We start from the raw sequence: 25316 nt of genomic DNA on the forward strand, positions 1-25316 counted from the left end.
GTACTCCTGCAGCTTATTGACACTATCACCTTCATCTTCAATCTGGCTTTCTTGATGATCACAGAGGCCGCCGCCGCATCACAAAGACATTTACTCACTAGAAAACATCAGAATAAGCCCTTGATTATTCTTCAAGAATAATACTCTCATGCACTCACTGTTATGATTGAGAGAGGAAAAGAAAAATGTTTCATAAAGAGAGAGATCTTTTTGAAAAATCCTGTCACTACTGTTAGCTTTGTCTCTAAAACACATCACTTTTGCAGAGAATTTCATATATAGAATAGAATATATTGAGAGATCTGCAAGTCACTTATTAATCACATTTTTCACATTTCAAATTAATATATAAGAAACTCACTTATCACATGTTTGATTTGAATAAAGATGAGAAAAGAAAGATCTATGCAGTCAGCAGAAAAACTCATCTATTTCTTTATATCATATGCAGTACATGCACTGTCAATCAGTTAATAACTGTTGCTATACAATAAAGATAATTTCTAATTCAGTAATCTTGAGAGCATAGAGACTATGCTCTTAAAGAGAAGAGTATTATCATACTCTCAGTTATATCAAGACCTTGTTGTAATTTCACACAGCTTATTACTTTCATACAGATGATTTCATTCATCTCACAGACTGTCTGAACCAGTTTTCAATCACTCTATAACATTATACAGATGTATTATAGAAAGATTTAATTAATAAATATAAGAACTCTACTTCTATACAAGATCAGCAGATTACTCTTTCTTGATAATAAGACACTGCTGAGGTATCACTCTGACTATTCTCACTCATGAAATGAGAGAAGAGTATTCACTCATTATCTATATAGAATAGCTAGATGCTGACTTCTCATTCAAGAAGCCAGCAATTCATCTTTTTCTTCTAGAGGAATAATATACACAAGAGTTACTGTGTGTCTCATACAATCTTCTTAGTATACTAAGTATCATATCTGTGATATTCTTGCAATAACCCTGTAGCCTATGAGCTCGCTATTTAAGCAAGATAGTCAAGCTCACTCATACAGCTTCTCAAACAACTACTTCTACATAATGCTGCTGACTAGTCACTGCTTCGGTTTCGCCATGTTATAATATGTCTAAATTTCTCATCAATGATTCTCATACTGCAGCACATTTTCATAATTTTATTATTAATGAAAGATAAGTCTCTGAGTATCTGTAAAATTCAGGTAATCAAGGCAATATAAATATTATGAATTCATGATAAGAGTTAATCTGAATAGATGAGCTCTCTCTTTATATCTCAATTATTTCTGAGCTGAATACTTCAGCACAACTGAGAGAGTAAACACAGCTTTATAAGAGATATCTAATTATATATATAGACAGTAAGCTCTTAAGATTCTGCTGTAACTGTATATACTCTGATATTCAGCTTCTCTGAAGTCTGTGTATTTCTGATAAGCTTTATATTAAATATAATAATTATCTGTACTGCAGGCATGATACTCTCTGCTTCTTTGAAGAGAAAAATTAGTAGTTATGAGAAGATTGAGTATCACAGATAATAAGAGTATGAGTTTGAGTTTTCTTTATTTTTTCTTTATTAATCTTCAAATTGTGTTCATAACTCTGTTTATTTTCTTATTTTTTAACTTTAATAAGAATATAATTTCTTCTTCTCTTATATACACTGCAGACTATTCATCTCAGTAGAAACTTATCATCTTATAGACTAGAATTTATAAATAACAGTGTTAATATCTTTATTATAATCAGATTCTTAGTGAAGATCATATCATTCTGACTTATCAGAATTTATAGTATGAAAGTCATGTCTCAGCTTCTGCAGATATTTTATCTGTCTGAATAATTCTCAAGTGAACTTATTTATCTTATCAGAATACTCTTATTACTGAACCTTGAATCAGAGCTTATAATCTCACTTCTCTGAGTTAATAATTTCTTTAATCTGATATTCTCTTTCACTCTCTAGTACTTTATAAACAGAGTGATAAGTCATAGAATACTCTTCTGAGAATTTCTTATATTCACAGAGTAAAGAGATATGAAAAATATTGTATATCTGCAGCATACATCACCTGTAGTGTATGCCGATCACGTATCATACATGTAAAAAGGTAAATCTTGTCTTATTCTTCAAGATGGAGATGGGCGGATGCCTCTATATATATATATATACATGCTTGTTTGTTTATTGTGATTGACTTTTATAGAAGAAAGGAGCGGAAGCCTCAGAAAGAAAGAGATGAAAGCCTCAGAAAGAAAGAGATGAAAGTCTCAGAAAGAAAGAGACAGAAGCTTTAGAAAGAAAGAGATGAAAGCCTCAGAAAGAGATGAAAGTCTCAGAAAGAAAGAGATAAAAGTCTCAGAAAGAAAGAGATGAAAGTCTCAGAAAGTAGCAAGAGTGAACATCACAGAAAGAAAGAGGTGAAAGTCTCAGAAAGAAAGAGGCAGAAGCCTTAGAAAGAAAGAGATGAAAGCTCTAGAAAGAAAGAGGTGAAAGTCTCAGAAAGAAGCAGAAGCCTCAGAAAGAAAGAGGTGAAAGTCTCAGAAAGTAGCAAGAGTGAATATCACAGTCTCTCTGTCTGAAAAGAGATGAATGTCTGAAAATGAGATGATGAGAAAAAAAGCTAAATCTAATAAGAAATGAGTTAGGCATTTTTCAGATGCAGGTTAATATTCTCCTTGTGTGAGAGACAGATAAAGAAAGAGATTGAAACAATAAAATGATAATGACACAGTGATAAAGAGTCTGAGACAACAAGGTAATAGATATCATAGAGAATCTTTGTCTTTCACAGATATTATACAGATACAATGAGATGATAATGAAACAATAACTATGAATGAGATAAAGAGTCTGAGACAACAAGATAATAGAAGTCATAAGAATAAATAAATAGATGAAAGATGAAGAACTATAAAATACAGAGTGAATGCAGATGAAAGAGAATAAGAGAATTGAGAATGATAAAGAAACAGATCTTCTGTTGAAAGACTGAGAGTGATGTAAGTGAATGATTTGTAAGCATATAATATGATCAGTTGTCTCTCTCTTCTTATTTTTCTTTTCTCTTTCTTATTATCTTTTCATCATCATTTTCATTATCATAAAAAATTTTCATTGAAATCTAGAGAACTTGCAGCAATGAGTTCAAGAAAGGTATTCAGAATATCAGATATAAGAGAAGCAATTGATCAGATTGATTATCTTGACAGAGATGACATAAGAAGAGTGTTGAAAAAGTTATTTCAGTTATTGAGTCAGAAAGAGTGTAATGCCCTTCTTAAGACTGCAGAGAAGATAAATGAAATTGAAGAGTCAGAATCTCATTCTTTGATATCTAAGGTAGTTTCAAGAAGTGATGAGGAAAAGGCAGTTATGCCTCATTATCAGTCAGCTAGATTACATGACCAGAAAGCTACAGATGAGTCAGTGAAGAAATCTGAGAGTAAAAGCTCAAAAGATTCAGATGTGACTGTAGAGAGGTTTAAATGAAAGTTTATTATATCATTCACTGAGCTGAAGAAGTCATAATCTTCAAATACATGTGAATTCTCTGATGAAGATACAGATGCAGAGGCAGTGACTGAAGACAAGATAAAGTCAGTAGCTCAGATGAAAGTAAAAGTGAAGTCAGCAGTGAAAGATATTCATGAGAAGAAAGATAAAGAGAAATCAGAGCTGACTAAAGCAGATAAACAGTGATAAAGAAATAGTCAGAAGCAATGTAGCATGTTAGAGAATAATATGTCAGAGAGAATAGAGCAGAAGAGAGTTGTTAAAGATGATCAGATACCTTGACTGTGAGACATGACTTATATACACTGTCTGCATCATGATGACAAAACTGATCTACACTTTCAGAAGAATGAGAAGCCAGCTCAGCTGAGTGTATTGATAATATAAGATCTGACTGTAGAAGAACTTACAGACACTGTATCAATCATTGAAAGACTTGTAGAATACAGTGAGAAAATGCTGTTCATGAATCATGAATTTTTTGTTCTGTTCAGTCAGCAGTTGATCAAGCAGCTGAGATGAATGTTCATGCAACAAAAGTTGCAGTGATGAATGATAAATGATAACTTAATTACTCTGAGAACAGTTAATTTCAAAGATTCAGCTAATCAGAATGTCATTGTTCTTTAAACTCACAGAGAAGTAGCTCTCACATCTTGTCAGTCTTATACAGTAAGTCACAGATGATTTGAAGAGTATGTGATTGCTTCTTCAGATAATAACTGAACTCAGCAGAGACATGGCACTTGTGCCAACTGTTAGTGAGATAACAAGAGTGTTCACTGTTCTTTAAATTATTGTAGCTGATACAGGTTTGGAAAAAACACTGATAATCTACTGTTTGAGAGAAGTGTGCTGAGGTTTGAGAAGACTGTGAGTGTGAACAGAGATGACACTATCAAAGATAGTGATGCAGATGAAAATAATTTAATCTTTATCTCTGCTGAGAAGACCCTCACTCTCTTGAAACAGAAGATCTTGAATTCAGTCACTCTGAAACCTATCAAGCATGTCTGAATTAGTGAGAAAGATGCTAGTTCAACTTCTGTCAGAGTGATCAAGAATATCAAGATAAGCAGTAAGCAGTGATCATCAATTTTATCTTCTGAGAATCAGACTATCAACTGTATGACACAGAATCTGAAGATGTTGAGACAGTCATCTAATCTTGATAAACATAATCTGAACACTGTGCAGATCACTTGAAAGAAGTTAGATAAGATCAGAGAATTTACTAATGTAGTCTCAGTCACAGATGACATCATTAATAACAATTGTTTCTTCAAGCTGTCTAGTGAGACACACTTCAGTGATCTTATGAATGACAGTCTATCAGTGAATGTTGCATTCTGAGATGCATGTCTCACTAAACAGGAGATGAAGCTGCAATATAAGCTTAAGAATAATTGATAAGAGACTTGAGATGAATGTGATAGACAGAAGATCTCTGATTTTACTTTTCTTTGTTCTATTTTCTTCTTTTTTCTTTTTCTTCTGCAGTCAGTAGTTAAAAATAATGATAATAGATTTTCTTTTCTTTTCTTTTTTCTCTCTTTTTTCTTATTACTTCTACTCATGATATTCTCTTTCTTATCTGTCTCTCTTAGACTTGACATGATCATCTGCGAGGCCTCTTGACCATGAAGACTTTGACAAGATCTGAAGTATTCTCTGTGATCATGTTGAGAAATTCTCAGGTCAGGTCTTCATATTCTCTTCACTTAATCTGAAGATATGTTTTTCCTCTCTCTGTGCATTTGTCAATGATCTTTTCAATTTCAAATTGAGACTGATTAGCTATAATAACTGACTCTGAGAGTGAATGTTCAAGATCTGCAGAATGTAGAAGTGTTTTCTTCAAATGAATGATAGAAATGACAGAGTGCATGCATCACTTGAGAGAAAGTAGTAGATGAAAGACAACATCAGAGACTTTTATCACAATCTCAAATAGGTCAGTCTGCAGAGATGAGATCTTTGAAGATTCTTGAACAGTATATTCTTTTTCATTCTTGCAGACCAGGTTAAGAAAGACAAAGTCACTTATCTTGATAACTGATTGAGTGTGAGAGTGGTTGAAGAATTCCATTATTTTGACCTTTGTGAGGGCATATAAATCTAGAGTATCTCACTGTATAATGTCATAGACTGTGATAAATTCAGCTGCATCTGCTGAGGCTTCTTTATCCCTCAGCAGCAGTCATCTCAGCTTCACTCTCATGAGTAATTTAAATGAGAAGACTACTGCTGAGTGAGCAGCTACTGAGTTCAGAGCTCTTTTCATTTAATTAAGTAGAGTTCTTCAAGATGATTTGTACTTGTCTATGAGAAGCACTTGTAAGGTGATTTCAACAGTGAGATTGATTTGCTTACTCTGATCATTTGAATGAGAATTGTAGATGATCATCATTCAGCTCTTGATTTTCATCTGTTGAAGAATGCTCTTTCAAAATTATAATATGAATTTAAGATCTCTATCTGAGATAATAGTCAGTGAGAGCTGTCAGTGACAGACTACTTCTCTGTAGAACTCTTCTGCTCATTGCAGAGTGTTTCATTTCTCTTGCTCAGTGATCAGAATGACAGCTTTCAAGAATTTGTCTGTGACTGTCAGTATTATATCACAGCTGTTGCTTATCAGCAATTCTGTAATGAAATCAATTAACAGAATCTCAAATGATTCTTTCAGAAATGAGATGAGGTGTGATTTCCCTCACTGAGAGTGATTTAGTAGCTTAGACAGTTGACAATTGAAACAATGTGAGATGTGATTGAGAATCTGTTTACAAGTGTGAGATAAGAAGAAGAATCAGCACACAATGTCTTCTGTTTGATGAAGACCCGGGTGTCTGACAGCATTGTGACACATATGAATGAGGTCTTCTACTAAGATCTGTGTAATACAGAGACAGTCATTGACAAAGAATAGGAGATTATCTTGAAGTGTGAATGAATGATATTTTCTCTCTCATATCACTTTATGATAGATCTTTTCCAAGATTAAATCAGCTGATAGGTTCTTACACAATTGATCTTTGATATTATTTGAGAGAATAACACCTATATTGAATACAGCAGTGATGAACTTATTCTTGATTTCATTGACTTACTGAGCAAGTGCTTGATATATCTTTTCTTGATCATCTTGAGAAATCTCTTCTGAATTGTCTGTGAGAGTGTGTAATCAGAAGAGAGTATCAACATTGTAATATGAAGTGTCTTTATAATAGCAGATTTTCATGCATGAGATATACATGCTAAGAGTCAGAGCTCAATTCATCAATTGATTGCTCTGATGACCTGTGACAGGTGACTGAAGAGTGAATATGAGTGCAATGTGATCAGTCACAATGATGAATTCACTGTTAAGATATTGAGAAAGCTTTTTCAGAGCTCACATCAATCTCAAGCACTCTAATTCAGTTGCTCAATATCATCTCTCTGCCATGTTCAATCATCATAATAGAAATAGAATGAGTCTCTCAATCTCATCAGCACTCATCTGATGCAGTGTGATTTCTATCCCACACTGTTTACTAGAATTCATGTATATGATGAATGATCACTTGAAGTCAGAGTATACTCTCATAGAAGCATTCATTAAGGCCTGTTTGATAGTATTGAAGAAAAGTTAAGTCTCTGTGAGTAGAGCTTGAAATTGCAGAAATGCTTCAAACTCAATCAATTTAATTCTTACTGTATATAATGCTCTTTTCTGACCTGTTCAGAGGCTGTTGCACAGCATTCTGATTTTAAGTGTTTTCAGTACTTCTATCTTATCTGTGTAGAAGTTCATGAAGTTGTAGTAGTAGTTGAAGAGGCTGACAACTCTCTTCAGCTCTCTGAGAGTTATAGAGAAGGCCAGATTCATGATAGCAGCTATCTTCTTCTTCTGAGTGAATATTTCCAGTCAGTCAACATGATGACTCAGTAAACACACAGAGAGATAGATGAAATAACATTTAAATAAGAATATCATTACTCTGAACACCTTGAGAGTGATGAATACTGTCTGCATGTGATGAAGATAATCATTTAGTGAACATGAGAAGATGATGATGTCATCAATATAGATCAAGACAAACTGTTACAAGAATTGTATCAGTATCTCTTTCATACATTGCTGGAAGAATCTGAGTGAGGTTGTCAATTTCATTGTAGTAACTGTAAAGTGTTTGAGCTCTCAGTGCAGTGTGACAAAGATAGTTTTGAAGTGATCAGAATCTTCTATAAGCTGTTGAAAGAAGTCTTGACAGATATTCATTGATAAGAATACTATGAAACTGCTCAATGACTGCAGAACATTCTGCTGTGTCAGTAAAGAATATGCATTTGAAAGCAATTGTAGATTGATCTTCTACAAGTCTACAATTATACACAGTTTCTCTTTATATCAGATTATGAATATGAGAGAAGTGATAGAGTTCTTGATCTCAAGGAAAACTCTCTCAATTCTCTCATTTTAAACAAGTGAGTTCAAGATTTGATCAGCTGCTTCTCAATTTCTCTATAAGAGAGAATATGATCACTGCTTCAGTTCAGAAAAATCATCTTCATTAATGAACTGTAGCAGTATCTTCATATTGTTTAAAAATAATCCCAGATTGAGACTAAAAAGTTTGTGATGTCAGTCAATGATCTTCTGAATTGTCTCATGATTATCTACTATTCAGTGACCTGATATCTGTGCTTCAACTCACTCAGTGAGAGTGTTCACTGTGAGAATCTGAAGAGAATTGTTATGATCTTCTGTGTCTGTCAATAGAAATAATTCTATATGTGAGATAGAAAACAGAGATGACTTCTTAATTGAATCATTATTAATAACATTGATGTCTGTGAAGCAGATAATGATTCTTTTTTACTTTCATGATAAGAGAGAGTTTCTATCTGCATAGATAGTGTCTCTGATGATCTTGGCATTTATAGCATATTTCTTATGAAATATAATACACTTGTCATGAACATCAATAATGACTCTCACTGGTGATAATATATCATTTACTATAATCATATTGCATCTGAGATATCACATCAGGTGGAATTCATTCTTCAGGTGAAAAAGAGTCTTATCATCTATCTTTAGAGTGAGAGCTGTTGATATGAATAGATTTGATTCATTTATATCTGAATCAACTTCTTGAATGCACATATGTTGATCATGTGACAGAGCAGTCAGCTGGTATTGAGAGAAGAATAAGCTTGCTATCACTGCATTAATAAGTGATATACCTGCACCTGTATCAATGCAAACTGAGAGATTGTCTCAGAAGATATCAATGAGAATGATAAGAAAGATGTAGAGTAAGTACTGCAGTCTGCTAACATATTCTCAATCACTTATAAGAATATTACACACTGTGATAGCATATATGTCAGTGTTAAACATACTCAGATAATTGTCTGAGAAAGCATCTGTGAACAAGGCAGGTCTCTCAGTATCTGACTTATTATCTATTTTTTCAACTTATCATCAGAATCTAGACTGAGATCTAGTTGTAATAGATTATCATTCTCTTCTTCATCACTCTCTCATTCAACTTGATTCACTAGATTCTCTTTTCTGAGACAGTAGTTAATGTAATGAGAGTCTCTGCATACATAGCACTCTGCTGTGAGTGCTGGTAATTTGTCCTCTGCATGTCTAATCAGCAGTCTGCTCACTGCAGAGATGCTTGTAAGAAGAGTTATCACAGAATTCACAGCAGACACAGGTAACTTGATAGTTTTCATATATAATCTAGTCAAGAAGGCCTGATAAGAGCAGCAGTCATTATTTTAATTAAATTGTCTGAAGCCTTATATATATTCAGTGAATTGAGTTTTTCAATCAGTTCAAGTGTGTTGAGTGACTGACTTATTATCTCTAATTCTTCTTCAGAAGTTATTCAGACACTCAGTAAGAATAAGAGATGTGATCAGAGATAGATTCAACTTCAACTCTTCTTATAGAAGTCTCTTCATCATCACAGAGTTGAAGATTGAGATGACTTGCAGTAAGTTAATCTTTCATGAGATATACAGTGTCAATAATAGCTTGTTCAACTTCTCAAAGAAGAAATATAGTTCTTGAGCTTTTGTTCAGGCTTCTCTCTCAGATAGCTGGAATTCTTGTCTCAGCTCACTGATCATGATGAGAAGAGAAGTACTCATATTCTTTCTCATTTTTATAGACAGGCTGTTGTGTCATTCTAATATCTGTCTCTTTAAGTATAATGAAAAGATCTGAAGTACTGTATCTTCTCTCTTCTGTGTGATGATAAACTCTAGATGACTGATGAATGTTATTACATCTGCTTTCACCAGATTGAACAGTATAATATCACCTGCTCTCAGTCATATTGAACATTCTCATTTATCATCTTCAGTGTAGCAGACTACATTATCAATCTGTCATGAGAATGAATAAGATCTATTGTCTAGTGAGAAGTCATCATGATCACAGATGAGACAGATCTTCTCTTTCAAGAATACTGCAGACACTTGCTCTCTGTGAACTCAATTCTCTTCTATATCATAGATGAAGTGTGGAATGTCTGTCTCTCATGTAAAATTGAATCTACTTCTTATCATGTTTGAGCAGTGAGTTCTGCCTCTGAATACACCTCATCTGATATCATGCAGCTCTCTTGGGATTACGGGTATCTGCAGGGCCCTAGGGGGTGATTTGAAGTCTTTATCAAATAAGACATTCAGTTGCTGAGAGAATTCAGTGAGAGAATTATCATTCTTAACTTAAGTCAGTTGTTTCTGCTGCTGTTGATTTTCACACTACTGCTCTTATCTCTAAGTGATGAGTACTGCTTTCTCTGTGTGAAAGTTGTTTCATATCTCTATCAGTCAGCTTCTTCTATCTGTCAAACACTGAAGATTGTTCTGAAGCTTGTTGATATGCTTGTTAATAAGAGTGATACACTTATTCAGCTGATTCTGCTGCTGATTGAGCTGATGCTCATATTTATCTAGCTCACTTTCTCACTGAGCCAGCTGAGACTTCAGTTGCTTCAACTCTTCAATTGTATCTAATACAGCAGCTTCATCAGAAGAGGCATGACTCTGATCATTAAACTCAATATAGCTTGAAGCTATTGATTTCCTTTCTTTCATATGCTTTGTAACCTCTGTATGAAAAGTCTGTAGTTAAGAATCAATGATATTCTTTCATTCTGTAACAGAAACTGAGTTAAGAATCATCTTAACATTATTGTAATATCTGACAGACACTCTCATAAGAATGTTCTCTGTCTTAACACAGTTGTATGATGTGACTTAATTCTTGATACTATCATATCATTTATTTATATTCTGTCAGATCTTCATGATCATGATAGTATGTTTCTTCACTATTATCTGTGAGTAGGTGCACTCAGCATCAGATCTCTGAGCAGGTTCACAGAAAGCTCACTTCTCAGTGAACTTATTTAGTTCAGCAGAGCAGAGTGACTGACAGAAGTCACTTCTAGTGAGATATTCATTCTGCTTCATTGTGATGTGTAACAGATGTGTATAGAGTGAGTCTATCACAACTGAACTGATTATCAGCTGCAGTGATGAAAAAAGATAGAGTAGTTAATCAGATTAATCATCAGTTGACTGAACTTCATTGTCTGCAACTCAGATTAATTATCAGTGTTATGTCTTCTTAAAGATGAAAAGAATGTAGAGAAATCAACCAGATTAATCATCAGTTGACTGAACTTCATTATTCACAACTCAGATTAATCATCAGTGTTGTATCTTTTGAAGATGAAGTGAAATCTAAGAGGACTGAGAATCTTGTTCTTAATGAGATATACTACTAAATTACAGCATACATCACCTGTAGTGTATGCTGATCACATATTATATATGTAAAAAGATAAATCTTGTCTTATTCTTCAAGATGAAGATGGGCGGACACTTCTATATATATATATATACATGCTTGTTTGTTTATTGTGATTGACTTTTACAGAAGAAAGAAGTGAAAGCCTTAGAAAGAAAGAGACAGAAGCCTCAGAAAGAAAGAGATGAAAGCTTCAGAAAGAAAGAGGCAGAAGTCTCAGAAAGAAAGAGACAGAAGCCTCAGAAAGAAGTGAAAGTCTCAGAAAGAAAGAGACAGAAGTCTCAGAAAGAAAGAGACAGAAGTCTCAGAAAGTAGTAAGAGTGAATATCACAGAAAGAAAGAGACAGAAGTCTCAGAAAGAAAGAGATGAAAGCCTCAGAAAGGAAGAGGTGGAAGCCTCAGAAAGAAAGAGATGAAAGTCTCAGAAAGAGACAGAAGCCTCAGAAAGAAAGAGGTGAAAGTCTTAGAAAGTAGCAAGAGTGAATGCTATAATATCTATAACTCAGATAACAGTTTCAATCTATAGAACTGTAAACTAACTTTCTTTATAATCTTATAAGACTTTATTTATAAGAGATTCAGCTTCTTACTAGATTTTTATATAATGATATTTTCTAGACTTAGTCAGACTCTATTATCTTTCTTAAAACTCTTTATAATATACTTGAAGTTATAGTATCTCTTCTAATACTCTTAAGTCTTTCTTAAGAATTCACAGACTTTCTTCTGAATCTTCTGAATTCTCTCAGCTTATTCACAGATATTATCACACTCTATAGTATACTCTTACAGATTCATTAAGATTATCTGTGAATAAGTCTCAGTAAGTATGTCAAAGAGAGTTTTATCTATACTGATATACTTTGAGTTATTATATATGAACTCTGTAAGTGATAATTAATATACTCAGTTATTCTGATTGTAATTAATAAAATACTGCAGATACTGTTTTAATATACTTATCAGATATTCTATCTGATCATCTGTCTATTGATGAAAAGTCATACTTAAATCTTATGAGATCTTTAGTATAGTTATTAGATCAGATCAGAACTCTTCTATAAAGATTGATTCTCTATCTGAGATAATATTCATAGATAATTCATGCAACTGAATCATATTGTAGATAAAGATATAAGTTAAATTCTTTGACTTTAAGTTCTTACAGATGAGTATAAAGTGTGCTATTTTAATAAAGTAATTCACTATCATCAGTACACTGTCAAAGCAGGTATTATATATATTCTTACTTTTAGAGAGACTTATAAGAGTATTCATTTCTAGCTGTTTTTAAGATTTTTATAAAATAAGTAGAGAAGTAAGTTCTTTATATAGTCTGAACTGCATTATTCATGAATTCTGATAAATAGTATAAGAATTCACTATCTTCTTCATAAGTTCTTGCATCTTCAGTCAGAAGTATTTTCTTATAAGTAACTTATAAGTTTTAGTATCTGTAAAATGACCTGTTAGAGAAGAGTTATAATATCTTTTAATAAGTTCTATATATAGAAACTTATTCATAGATATATAAATTCAGCTCTCTCTTTATAAGAGATTATTTAAGTTTTCTCAATTCTTTATTTCTGCAGAATTAATCTCTGTTATAAGCAGTTTCTGAATATACTGAGTATATTCATTCTTCAGTTACAGTTCAGACAATCTAGATAGAAGATCTTATAAAGACTTATACTCTGTTTTCTCTTATATCAGATCTTTCATAGTACTTCTCAAAGTCTGCAAACTCTTCAGATTATAGATACTCTCTTCAAGAATTCTTATAAAGATTTTCAGAGTGTTAACTCTCAGTATTATAGAGAGTAGTTGTATAGACTTCTTCTCTCTCTTCTCTCTCTTCTCTTATAAAGAATTGAGAGACTCTTTAGTTAATCTCTTTATAATACTCAGTCTGAGTATTCTGTGAAGCTTTTCTATCTTCTCTAATCTCTCTATATCTGTCACTCTGATTTTCTTAATATAGTCTGATCTGTGAGAGAGTTTATCTGTTAAGTTCTTAATTCTCTTGATATATTCTATCTTGAATTAGAACTTACTCAGTCTCTGAGCTTAGTAAACCTACTGTTATAAGAGTTTCTTGATTGAAGTAAACTATTATAAGCTATTATAATCAGTTTTAACAGTAATCACTGTTATAAGATTCTTGAAATAGTGATATCAGTAATAGAAGAATTTCACTATTATAAGAAGCTTCTGATTATAAATATTATAGTTAATCTCTATAAGTTATATCTTTTATAAGAAAAAGATCACTGAAACTCAGTTCTCATTTAACTGTAGTTATAAGACTATTTCTGAAATTATAAAGAAGAAGATATCTGTCTTTAATCTGATTAAGAGTAAGAAATTAAAGTAAAATAGTATCACTGTATCTATGAATATCTATTTCAATCTTATAAAGATCTTATAAGCTTCTGAGATAAGAAAGTTCTTATAATTCTTTCTTCTTAATAATCTTTTCATTCTTTATTTATAGAATAACTTCTTTTTATTTTCATTCTTCAGTATATCTGTAAGAGTCAAGAAGATTCTTATAAATATAAAGATAAATTATCTATAAAAATTCACAAAGCTTAGAAAGATCTGAATCTTATAAATACTAGTTAACTTTAGTTATAATAGAATAGTCTTAATCTGTAAAGATTTTATCTGAATATTATCTACAGTAATTATATATTCTAGAAAATTAATTTAATAAGCACTGAAGTTATACTTTATAAGCTTAATATACAGTTCTGTCTTATCTAAGATCTTTAATATACTTTATATATACTCAGTGTGTTCTTTCTTCTTTACAGAGTATATCATTACATCATTCAGATATATTATTATAAAGATATTCAGATATATATGAAGTATTTTATTAATAAAAGACTGAAATACTATAAGAGTATTAGTTAGATTAAAAGACATTACTAGATATTTAAACAATCTCAGTGCAGTTCTAAAGACAGTCTTTTATTTATTCTTAAATTATATTTACAGTTATATATATATATTAATTATATTCAGTTATATAAATATAACAGCTCTTATAAAACAGTTAATCACATTCTTAATCAGAGATAGAGAATAATAGCTCTTTATTATCTTAAAGTTCAGATTATAATAGTCTATATATAATCTGAGATCTTTATTCTTCTTCTTTATAAATATTATAAAGACTTCTATAAAGATCTGTAAAGATTGAATAAAGTTATTCTTCAGATTCTTCTTTATATAGATCTGTAAGATCTCTGTCTTATAATAAGAGAGTTTATAGATTAATTCTCAGAAGAGTTTCTATTCTTCTATTAAATCTATTATCAGATTCTTTTTATAGTAAGAAGAAAGCTCAGCTATCTTTACTGAGCTGAATATCTCTATAAGATCTCAGTATTTCTCTGATATCTGAAGCTCAGTTTTCATAATTATAAGATTCTTAGATACTTATAAAGTTATTATATAGATAAGCTTATCTTCTTTAATTAACTCTACAGTATCAACTGATTCTATCTCTATAAGTAAGTCTATTAACACTGATCAGAAGTATAAACCTGACTTATAGACAGCTATGTATAAATTATGTCTTTAAAGTTATATAAGTTTTAAATATATATTATTTATAATATTTATAATAATCATAGTTTCTGTAAATCTTCTTCAGATTTTAGAGAGATTTTATAATTCAAAGATAACTTTTATAAGTCTTTTAACTCTTAGATCTGAGTTCTTATACTCTGTTTATTATAAGAGCAGATTCTTAGTTTTCATCTTTTAGTTTATTCACTCTGTGAGTTTTAGAAATATTATAGTAATCTGAGATTCTGAGTTTATTAATACTTCTTATACTTATAGAGTAGTAGTACTGCAGTGCAGTTTCTCTCTATAAGTGAGTATTTTTATCAGAAGAGTAACAGATTCAGATATTAGCTTTAAAACTCTTAAGAAGACTGTTACTAACTCTATTTATAACTTTTTAAATTTCTATTTTAATTTATCTGAACAGTTTATATGAAGATGTTCTGATTTAAAATAGATAAAATAAAGTCTCTTTTTCTTAGTCTCTCTATTATATACTTTATTTATAGAAGCTTATAAAGCTCTCTCTCTCTACTTAGTAATCAGATATAAATCTCTCTATATCTTATTATCTTTTTCTAATAAATCTGTTCTCTATTATTCTAACTCTTACAGAGTCAGTTAATAATCTACTCTTCACAGATCTGTAACTCTTATAGTAATTTATAAGTAATAAATAAGAGTTATTAATTTCTTTAGAGTTAAGAACTTAGAGTCTTATTTAATAAGCTTATTCTATATATCTTTATTCAGTCTCTTTATAAATATTATTATTTATATCTTATTTCAGAGTTCTATTTTCATAGACTCTAATTCATATTATAATTTTATAAAGTACTGTAAGTAGTCTTTATCACATTTCTTATCTTTTTTTCTAATATTAATAATTATAACTCAGATATTCTCTATTCAGCTTATAAAGTCTCTTAACTTATTCTCTAGATAGATCTTAAGAATAGATTAGTGAAATCTCTTATAATTATTCTCTAAATAATTCAGTCAGTTCTTGATTTTAATATAATAGAGATCTGTTATTATATAGATAACAGCTTCTTCATCTTTTATATCACACAGCTGAGCTTATAAGTTAATTTTAAATACAAACTTATAAAAGCTTTTATAAATTATGATTCAATAAGTAATCTTAAGTAATTATAGCTTAAGAAAGTTTCTTTTCAGTTTATAAGTATCTCTGAAGATTATGTCTAGAGACTCAGTTCAAGAGTATTTACAGATAGTAAGTATTTCTTATAGAAAAATAGCTTAATTCTGTAGAAGATACTCAAGAATATTCTTCACTGAGATTGATTTATTTATAAATTTAAAGAGTTTCTCTGTCATAGATATAGAGAATAATATCTTATAAATAATTAATAAGTTCTCTGAGACTTCTTTTATAAAAGTTATTTATAATTCAGATAACTGCTTCTGAGTATCTACAGTAGAATTCACAGAGATTGAAGTATATAAGTTTCTAGTTCTTTCAGTTATAACAGATGATTGCTGACTGACTGAGCTTAAAATATAAGAATAAATACTTATAGATGATTATTCAAGTATTTACAACTTAATATGATATATACTGTTAACTACTAGAAGTATTTATAATAGAAAGATAAAATGTAGAGATTAAATATATAATAGTATTCAAGCTGAGTTATGAATAGTATTTGCAAACTCCAGTCTATATAGTTGTGTGTAGCCAAGGGCTGCTAGCCCTATTGGTTATGTGAGAGATAGGAATAGGGGTAAAGGATCCGCGAGGAGCGGGATTTCTTACAGCTTCTCAGATTGATGTATTGAGGGTGTGGAGGGCAACGGACTGAGAGAGACTCATGTCTTTCAGGGTTAGAAGTGTCTCACTGCTACTGACAGATGGGCTTCCCGGGGAGTTCATGAATTGAATCACAGAAAATTCATGAGTACATATTACATGAAGACAGTGACTAGAGCCTGTGCATTCAGCCAAAGCTGATATAAATCCTCTAGCAGGCTGAGTTGATTGCTGCCCACATGCTCTGCACGCATGATAGGAACTTTTGTTTGAGGGCTGAAAGCCGCTGTAGAAATCGCTTTGCAAAGGAGCAGTGTGGCGAGACATGGGCTTTGGGGCCTTCTTCAAGCCAGAATGCGGACCAGACAGACTGGCGCTTCTCAGCTGCTTCACAATCATCTAGGGATGGGGTATGCTGCACCGGCTCCGACCACTGATATGTGTTCACACTCAATTTGACTGGTCTGGAGAGAGCGTGTTGGTGAGAACTGGGGTATCCAGTCATCATAGAGGGCAGACTGGATAAACTGAAGAAGGCAGACAGGATGAAGGAGCAGTTTGCTGCAGTATTGTGAAAGGAGGCCATTCATGGGAGCAAGCTATCAAACGGAAGGGTTGCTCTCGAGGTTTTTTATTATCAGGGAATTAAGAAGCGGGCATGTGCTCCTTATACATGGAGTGGCGTACTTTACCCTCACCTGTCTTTCATTGTAACCTCTAGGGGTTTGTAAAACCCTGGGCTACGCCGATAGTCCTTTTGATAGTGGTGGAGAAACCTTCATCCAGTGCCAAGTTTGGATTTCTCAAAAATGGGTCGATATTGAAAATTTCTGTAGGAACCACACTGCGTCCGACTGGCCCAAGCATCGCACGCAGACTTTCATGCATTGCTGCCTGAGCAAGGTCACATGCATGTTGTCATCAGGAAACCAAGAGGATCCAAAGTATTGCCCCGCAGCAAGATCTGCTTTTTTACGGTTCTGAATGTCTTGCCCCTCCATTCAACAAGAAAATTTTACTGTCATCAGATATATCAAAGTCCGTCTGACTGTACAATCACTTAGGATAAAATCAACCCTTTCTGTCAGCTGCTGACTCCAAAGTGTGCTTAAGTTTGGTACGATGTTAACTCAAAACCACCAGCGCCATCTATTAACATCTAATAGATCAGTTTTCAACGGGCCCCTCTCCACACTAAAACAATGGCTGAAGCGGTACATATTCTGAAATCTAAGAGTGCTACCCAAGCTAATCGCGAGTTGTGACCTAGATTGGAGACATAATAGAGCAACAACAATATATAGCCTTCAAAATATTTAATGCAGTTAACTATGAAAGAACCATGATGTTCAAAGGCGCACTGCTCCGAGTATCAAAACCCGGGACCGCAAAAAACCCCCAGCTACCGGACAAGAGAGATATCAAGACGGAGGAGCCATTCCAAATTCCTAAGAACCATGAGGTGGAAGTGATAGACGGCTGGGTGACGCTGACCAGGTCCTCCGCATCCTGAATATCTCAATGATTCGATCTGCCTGTCTTCGACCAGCCCAAAGTGTGATGGAAATATCCTCTTCTACCTCTTCGGGTATCAAGACCGTCAAACATTCTGTTGTTGATTCCCCTGCTCTTTGTTCTGAAGCCCATTGATTACTAGCGCGCATTGCATCGGATAATAAGTCCCCAAGGAGGGGTGCGAGATTGGCTGGGGATTTTGAGAACATATATTGAATTTCTGCATTATTGTATTGTTAGAATTGTTTCAATGCATCTGGTATTGCGTTACCTCTTGTATTCTGTGTTTGCTTCCCGGCGACCAGCTGTGCACCAGATACCTGCGTGTTCTGTGCCTCCGCTACACTACTCGGTGATCGAGATCCAGCTTCTGGCTCCCGCAAGTAGTTTTGCTGATCTGGTATGCATGAGTTTGTACTCTGCACCATCCTGCCATGGCGTAAATGCAATTGTGAATCGAGACTGTCATTCGTGTGGCCATCTGATGCCTCGTCTTGCAGAGGCGAATCATCGCGGTGTCACTTCCTGTGGCACTTATCACCCTCAACTTCAGTGTTGAACTCGAGCTTGAAGTACCCTAACTTCATCAGTCTGTTTCTCAGAGATTGGATTCGGAGCCGCACATTTCCTGAACTCAGATATGTTTTCTAAATCAGAGCTAGCTGCTATTGCCATTTGAATCTCCCGACGAAATATCCATTTTTCAGGCAAAGGCCTTGCATCCAGGTATGGTTTTGTGTAGTTCATCAAACATTCGAATTCGACGCGACCCATTTTTGTGATATCCAGTGAAGTATAGGCTCCCGCAATGAGTAGCAAAGCCTCGGGCGATAGGCCGCGTATCTTTTCCCATTGTAATACATGAGCTGAGATAGATTTTGCTTGACTCCTGTACAGGACTTCCAGAAATTTGCTGAACCTTCCATTCCTGTGAGGAAGGGGAGAGGATTTTCGCAGATGCTTGGCAAGGCCTTTCAATGAGTGATAGACTGAGGTCCGGGCAGATAGCCATGCAATTTTGTCTTTTAACTTGCTAAATGCCGAGTCATCCAAATCAATCTCACATATGCGCTTGCTGATCTGGTCAATTTGCGTGATTATTTCTTCTAGAGTGGCCATTCTGAAAGAGTGCCTCACTTCTCTCTGGAAGGTTTGGCAACTCGCATAGTTCCTCATATGAGAAGATGGGTATCCAATCAAAAGACACCTTGATCTGGTACCCGCTCATTCAAGACGAAAAGTTAGTTTGGTTAGATATGTCACTAGTAGGGAGTGGAAACTGAATAATGCACGAAGACTGAGATTCTCAATTACAAGGATTGAATTGAAGTTTTCATTGATGCTTTGGGTAATGATGGCCAATCATGATGCTGATGCCCTCATTAGCGTCCCGCAGCATCAACCAGGCTGACTGTGCGATCATGGAGCTTGGGCCTATTGATCTTTTTACGGAAGAGTACATTTCTTCTGCAAGTCAAAGAAGCTGTGGGCAAGGTGCGAGAACTGTTGCATTGCATATTCACCAATCAATAGCAAGTCTGTTGAACGGTTCTTGTGCTGTATCTGCATGCTTCATTCTTTTCTAAAACTCCGCGTGGTTGAGACTGGTGTGGATGCGAATTGCCAGGCAGAGTTTGGTACATTGCTAGCAAGAAAGTCATGGCGACAGCCTCGCATTTTGAAAGTAGATAGCAATGTGGAAAGAAATGTGCGGGGAATTGTCAACGAAATAGCATATAAGGAAGGATGTTTCCCTAACACTGGTGACTGAACAAGTGCTTTTTCTTCTTGAGAGGGAAATTATCGTGTATCACATTTGCCTACACCATTGGACATAGGTGCCGCACCTGCCTCCTACTTCACCATGAACACTTTCAATGGTGCCACTCACCTTCCCATTCACTCAATCCTCACCCCGATCTCCATTGTGGATGCCTTCTTCCCCAGTTTCACTGGTATCTTAGCCTTCATTCAAGGGATTCTAGCCGGCAACACAGATGGCTTTGCTCATCTACTGTGCATATGCGGGATCTTCCTGTTCCTTGTTTGATATGTCTATTGATACTTGATGGAATTGGTGGAGACTCAGTTCAGTTCATGCCTCTTCTCATTAACCCACTCTTGATGGCTGCTGAGACTAACTCTCGAAGCTTCAACCATGCACGTTTCCTACTACAATGAGGCATATGATATGCTTGTTACCTGGGTATCCAAGCAGTCATTCGCCCGCAATGCACGCTCCTCTCTTGTCAGTGTTGGTGCCAAGCATAGGAGGGCATACACTGATGATGATTCAAACAAACGGATGAAGAAACCTCTGCACTTTTCACCCTGGAATGGGTCATTTCGCTTTTGGTACAAGAACTACTTGCTTCAGTTCCAATGCTCGGAGAAAGAATGTGGCTCCACACAGCAGGAAATCACTGTCTTCTCGATCAGTGAATCCTCAGAAATTCTAAGAGAATTCTTCGATGATTGTCGAAAGGAGTATCTGAAGCTTATTCAGAAAAAGATGTCAGTTTTTGAGCACCATGATGGGGAGTGGAGGAAGGCAAAGGCAAGAGACATGAGGCCCATTTCGACAGTCATCATGGATGACGGGGAGAAGACAGAGCTTCTAAAGGACATTGAGGATTTCCTGGATAAGAAAACTCGAGGCTGGTACGCAAGGCGGGGAATTCTCTACCAAAGAGAGTTCCTTTTGTACGGACCTCCCGGGACTGGGAAATTCAGTTTCAGCTTGTCCGTCGCCGGGAGTTTTGAGTTGGATATCTATGTGGTCAATCTTTCGGGTGTTAACGACGGCTCCTTGACCAATTTATTTGCTCAGCTTCCTCTGCACTGTGTCGTTCTCCTGGAAGATGTCGATGCTGCTGGCACGACGCGTGCTGAAGGCAGTGATGAAACTCCTGAAAGCTCCAGCTTGATTACAACAGTCTCTCCAAAGAATAGCAGAGCAGAAACATTATCCCTGTCTGGCCTTCTCAATGCTCTGGATGGCGTGTCATCCCAGGAAGGTCGGGTGCTGATTATGACCACCAATTATATTGAACGCCTGGACAGCGCACTGATACGGCTGGGGCGTGTGGACAGAAAGGTTTTCTTCCAGCTCACTGACAAGGACATGAGTTTCTGCCTTTTTTGCAATGTCTTCAAGCAGTCAGATGAGGATTACCGCAACCCCGAAACACGGGTAGACAATGCAACTGTGGAACAACTTGCACAAGAGTTTGTTGCAAAGGTGCCGGCGCTGGCCTTCAGCTCAGCCAAGATCTTATCTTTTCTGCTGGAGCGCAAGCAGTCGCCCACCGACGCGGTAAATGATGTGGAAGGGTGGGTAAACAAGGAATGGGACGAAGCCGGCTTGAAAAGAGAGTATTCATGGGTGAATGGCATGTAGCTTTCTCTGCCGCAAGGAGCAGCTCGGTGAGAACTGTCAGCTTTCAGAGAGGATAAGTCTTGCGCTTCCTCTGGCTCACCGACCATGTACTGTGGTTCTACACAAAACAGTGTTAATAGTGCCAGAGCCATAGAATAAAACAGAGCTGAGAAGTCAACCAAACAGATCAAGGAGCAAAACCCGCCTTCCAGCTTTACAGTGATTACAAACATTAGGCTTAGTTTAGCATTATTCAAGCATTCGCCAATTCATGGAGCGGAGCAAGCATAAGATAGTCAGCATGAGTGTCTTCAGGCTCACTTTTACAAAACAGAGGCAGAAGCAGCTGTGCTTCCTACCAAGAAATGTTTTCAGAGACAGGCACTCTCAGTTCTTGTTGAATGTACACTGCCTGAATGACAGTCATCCATTTTTGAAAGTAGTGCGGATTGATGTGAGGAACAGATGATTTGGTCTCTCCTCAGCATTACTGGCCAAGCCTGACATTTGAAAGGGAAGCCCCACAATGCATTTCTCAATACAGACTCTCACGGGCTGTCCGGCTTGATCCGCGGTGCTCAAAATGGGCCGATGTTCAAGATTAGGTGCAGGCGCTACATGCCTTTGGATTCACCAGCCAAGAAAGCGCAGTCTGGTTGGCATTGGTTTATTCCAGCAATTAGTACATCTTGGCGAGGTCTGATCGCTCAGGATGTGACCACTTTTGCCCAGCTACTTGAAGCTAAACGGCTTGAACATCAAGCCAGCGAGACATGAGGCGCGGTCGGCGATGCTCATCTGAGCGCCCTTCGTCGGCCCAGGTTCAGATAAATGGGGGCCACATTTCTTGATTTTGCGGCTTTTCGTCGGGCGGAAGATTTATTTCAACCTCTTGTTTGGTGATCATCTCACAAACTTTGCCTCTGCTTCTCAGTTCATCAAAGCTCCTTCAACCTGTATGTTTTTGACAGAACTCATGAATCAGTGATTTCATCTAACTTGAGATGAAGCATTATCTGAACAGTAGAATCGACAGTGATCCTCACTAGTTTACACAATAATCAACAAAGCAAGTTGTGAAGTAAGGATTTCCGGAAATTAGGGGTGAGATAGAGTAATAATCTAAGGAACAGATACCACCGACAATGAGTACCACCTCTGGTAGAAGTGGTTGGTGCAAGGCAGTCGAATGCCAGCATGCGAACAATGAGCACGCATATGAGACATGCCGGGCCCTGAACTGCTGAACCCAGTGGAAGCCAGGCCCTGAACTGCCAAACCCAGTGGAAGCGCTGTCAAGTACGTCTTAATTGCAATGAAGTGCATTACAGGATCTGCAAGAGATGTCATTCTCACCCTGGTGGCAAGCCCGACTTTTGGGGAAGTTCTCCAGAACTGTCGGGCTAGCCAGCACCAGTTTCCATGCAAGCACCTTTGTCAAAGCTTGGGACTGGTGAGGGTGCCGTGGGTTGGTCAAGCCACTCTTCAAGTCCTTTTAAGTGTTCATCTGAAGCATGGCTCGCACTGTTTTTGTCATCAGACATACCTGTCTCTTTGTCACTCTCATCTTCAAGTTGGAGCCACTCGTCTCTATATATTTTCTCGGGCGGTGTTCCTTCACTGTTAATCATAACCCATTGAAATAAGTCAAGCGACGCTTCCTGAGACGCCTCTTGGCTGGGAGATTTTCATGGGAAGACTGTATCCAACATGTTGATAGCTGTGCTACTTTCGTCCAATCTGTCACTAGATGTTTTGTCATATTCTTGGCCTTCAACTATTGACCCATTCTCCAATATCCAATTCCATTGTGCATACTCAAGATGGTGCCTTGGGCACCGCAGATGAGCGGCAACGCGCAACACACATTGGCCGGCAGTGGTGCTCCCGAATGGAGCCCACGGGGTGAACAGCGGACTGTTATAATATAATCCATCGTCAACAACAGGGGGGAGGTACAGAAGACGCCACACATCGGCTCTTTGGACCTCATTAGATCTATTCATCCAAGCATATCTCGACCCTGTCCCTCAGGCAGATTCATAAACCTCTGCCGGCCATCCCTGTCCCAGGGAAACGAACTTGGCGTCCAACAGGAGGCCCTGCCCCTTTGAACTGACAAAGAATAATTGGGGTCAGACCCGCTGGTAACGGCACCGAGCCAGAGGGTGAATATTGTGGTTGATGAAAGCTGCATATGACTGCGAGGATTTCGTAGTAGAGCCCCAGGAGTGGAAGAAAATCTTGGGCATTCTGGAATTTCTTGGAGGATGGGGTGAAGCCACGGGCTCACCATATTGCATGTGACGGTAGGCTCCCAGAACATTCCGCAAAGAGTTGATGTAAGTGTTTCCAGGCTGCAACTCAGAGTCATGTAGTAAGAAAGTTCTTTGTCCACAGTTGGCCAGCCCAGAGCAGTGGAATTGGCGGAGTCGACTCCCTGTTGGGCATGGTTATTGGCAGGAAGAGGCAATGGAAGGGGTAGTTGAATAGCAGTGCCATGGTAGTTGTGTGCAGGAAATGTCAATGCTGTTGCAAGAGCAACAGGCAGCTGGCTGTCCAAATTATGTTGTTGGGAGAACTGCACAAGGAACTCAAATGCCTTGTTGAATGATGGAGGACTGGAAGCAGCAACATCTTTGAAAACCGGCTCCTTCAATTCCCATCTGATTTCGATATCACGCATATGTTTATTGAGACAGACCAAGGCGTCACAAACTCTTGATCCATCTGTTGAGATATGATGGCTTTCCAACCTTGGCCAGGTGCCAAGAGAGCTGACCACCATCTCGCTACATCTTCATCCACCTTGCCAATATCAATAGTGACCGACGAGGAACCGTGGCTCTTGCTCTGCTGAATCCTTGTGTGCTTCAAGTCTGTATATGCCATTTCGCAGTTCTTCACTTGCAACTTCAACAACCGAGCAGAGAGAATGTATGACCAGCCTAGGGCTAAAATTCCCAGGTAACTTGGTGCTCTGTTTCCCTCGCCTGAAATACTAGGCCATTGATGAAAGCTCTTCCCGCCAAACTCGCATGGAATGAGTGTGCGGCTGCCTATATGAAGTAGTCTGGGAATATCTCTCTTTTTCCCAACAACGCCACATTTTGCCGTGCCGGTAATGTGCCAGGTAGATGAGGCTTGAATGCAAAGTGTTTCACTCGGGGATGAATCAAGATGCAGTATCATTGTTTTGCCTTGCCTTGTGCTGATTGTGGGGAGGCAGTTTAGGGTGCCTCGAAGGCTCGTTAAGATAGGCGGAATTCCTTTGCAGTGCCGGGTAACTGCCATTGCAGTAAGATGATACCAGTAATCCTGAGATCTTTCCATTGCAACTTCCAGCTGTTGGGGAGTGGGCTGAAGCTGGTCATGATTGTTTATGATCTAGAGAACGTTAATTACCATTAGGAAGATAGAGATGGTGAAGGCGGTATTACCATTGAGAGGTCAGGCGGCTCTAAGAGCCCATGCTCAACCAGCACCATGTCTGCTCGACGCAAATTAATTGACATCAAAGACTTCAGTATGATGAATTGGATGAAGAACTGGCAGCGAAATGAGGTGTATACAGAAAACTTGACCTCGCTAAGTGCGCCACTTGACCTCGTTATGTAAGCTGACCTCGCAAATGTGGCCCGTGCCACTACCTGACCTCGCTCAATACATCTTTTCTTGTAATTTGAAACCACTCAATTATTTATCATCAATTCTACAATCAA

General features: G+C 36.5%; 5 protein-coding genes across 6 annotated transcripts; 1 reads left to right on the forward strand and 4 right to left on the reverse strand.

Annotated features, from left to right (window-relative positions):
* Nucleotides 1-16911: 16911 nt before the first annotated feature.
* On the reverse strand, nucleotides 16912-17307 carry BDCG_09262 (uncharacterized protein; the record flags this gene model as incomplete). Its single annotated transcript, XM_045425045.1, has 1 exon — nucleotides 16912-17307. The coding sequence occupies exon 1, from the start codon at nucleotides 17284-17286 to the stop codon at nucleotides 16912-16914; it is 375 nt and encodes a 124-aa protein (XP_045273626.1). The 5' UTR covers nucleotides 17287-17307.
* An 841-nt stretch (nucleotides 17308-18148) lies between these two features.
* On the reverse strand, nucleotides 18149-18643 carry BDCG_09263 (uncharacterized protein; the record flags this gene model as incomplete). The annotated part of the gene is made up of 2 exons (XM_045425046.1): nucleotides 18149-18435; nucleotides 18487-18643. 2 exons carry the CDS (start codon nucleotides 18641-18643, stop codon nucleotides 18149-18151), a joined length of 444 nt encoding a protein of 147 aa, XP_045273627.1.
* A 121-nt stretch (nucleotides 18644-18764) lies between these two features.
* On the reverse strand, nucleotides 18765-19334 carry BDCG_17946 (uncharacterized protein; the record flags this gene model as incomplete). The annotated part of the gene is made up of 1 exon (XM_045426986.1): nucleotides 18765-19334. The coding sequence occupies one exon, from the start codon at nucleotides 19332-19334 to the stop codon at nucleotides 18765-18767; it is 570 nt and encodes a 189-aa protein (XP_045282867.1).
* Nucleotides 19335-19977: 643 nt separating this feature from the next.
* Nucleotides 19978-21941, forward strand: BDCG_09264. 2 transcript variants are annotated; one of them, XM_045425047.1, is made up of 2 exons: nucleotides 19978-21641; nucleotides 21749-21941. In XM_045425047.1, the coding sequence occupies exon 1, from the start codon at nucleotides 20374-20376 to the stop codon at nucleotides 21613-21615; it is 1242 nt and encodes a 413-aa protein (XP_045273628.1). In that variant the 5' UTR covers nucleotides 19978-20373; the 3' UTR covers nucleotides 21616-21641; nucleotides 21749-21941. The 2 variants fall into 2 exon arrangements, with proteins under 2 accessions (XP_045273628.1, XP_045282868.1); XM_045425048.1 differs by having other exon boundaries at nucleotides 20355-21941.
* A 1056-nt stretch (nucleotides 21942-22997) lies between these two features.
* BDCG_09265 (uncharacterized protein) lies at nucleotides 22998-25082 on the reverse strand (the record flags this gene model as incomplete). The annotated part of the gene is made up of 5 exons (XM_045425049.1): nucleotides 22998-23271; nucleotides 23413-23592; nucleotides 23715-24260; nucleotides 24314-24981; nucleotides 25035-25082. 5 exons carry the CDS (start codon nucleotides 25080-25082, stop codon nucleotides 22998-23000), a joined length of 1716 nt encoding a protein of 571 aa, XP_045273629.1.
* Nucleotides 25083-25316: the final 234 nt, after the last annotated feature.

The sequence above is a fragment of the Blastomyces dermatitidis genome (assembly GCF_000003525.1).
Source record: "Blastomyces dermatitidis ER-3 genomic scaffold supercont1.14, whole genome shotgun sequence".
Taxonomy (NCBI): domain Eukaryota; kingdom Fungi; phylum Ascomycota; class Eurotiomycetes; order Onygenales; family Ajellomycetaceae; genus Blastomyces; species Blastomyces dermatitidis.

Bases quoted from the DNA above. Each gene is read 5' to 3' on its own strand.
- BDCG_09264 (XM_045425047.1), top strand. From the start codon at position 20,374: ATGCACGTTTCCTACTACAATGAGGCATATGATATGCTTGTTACCTGG.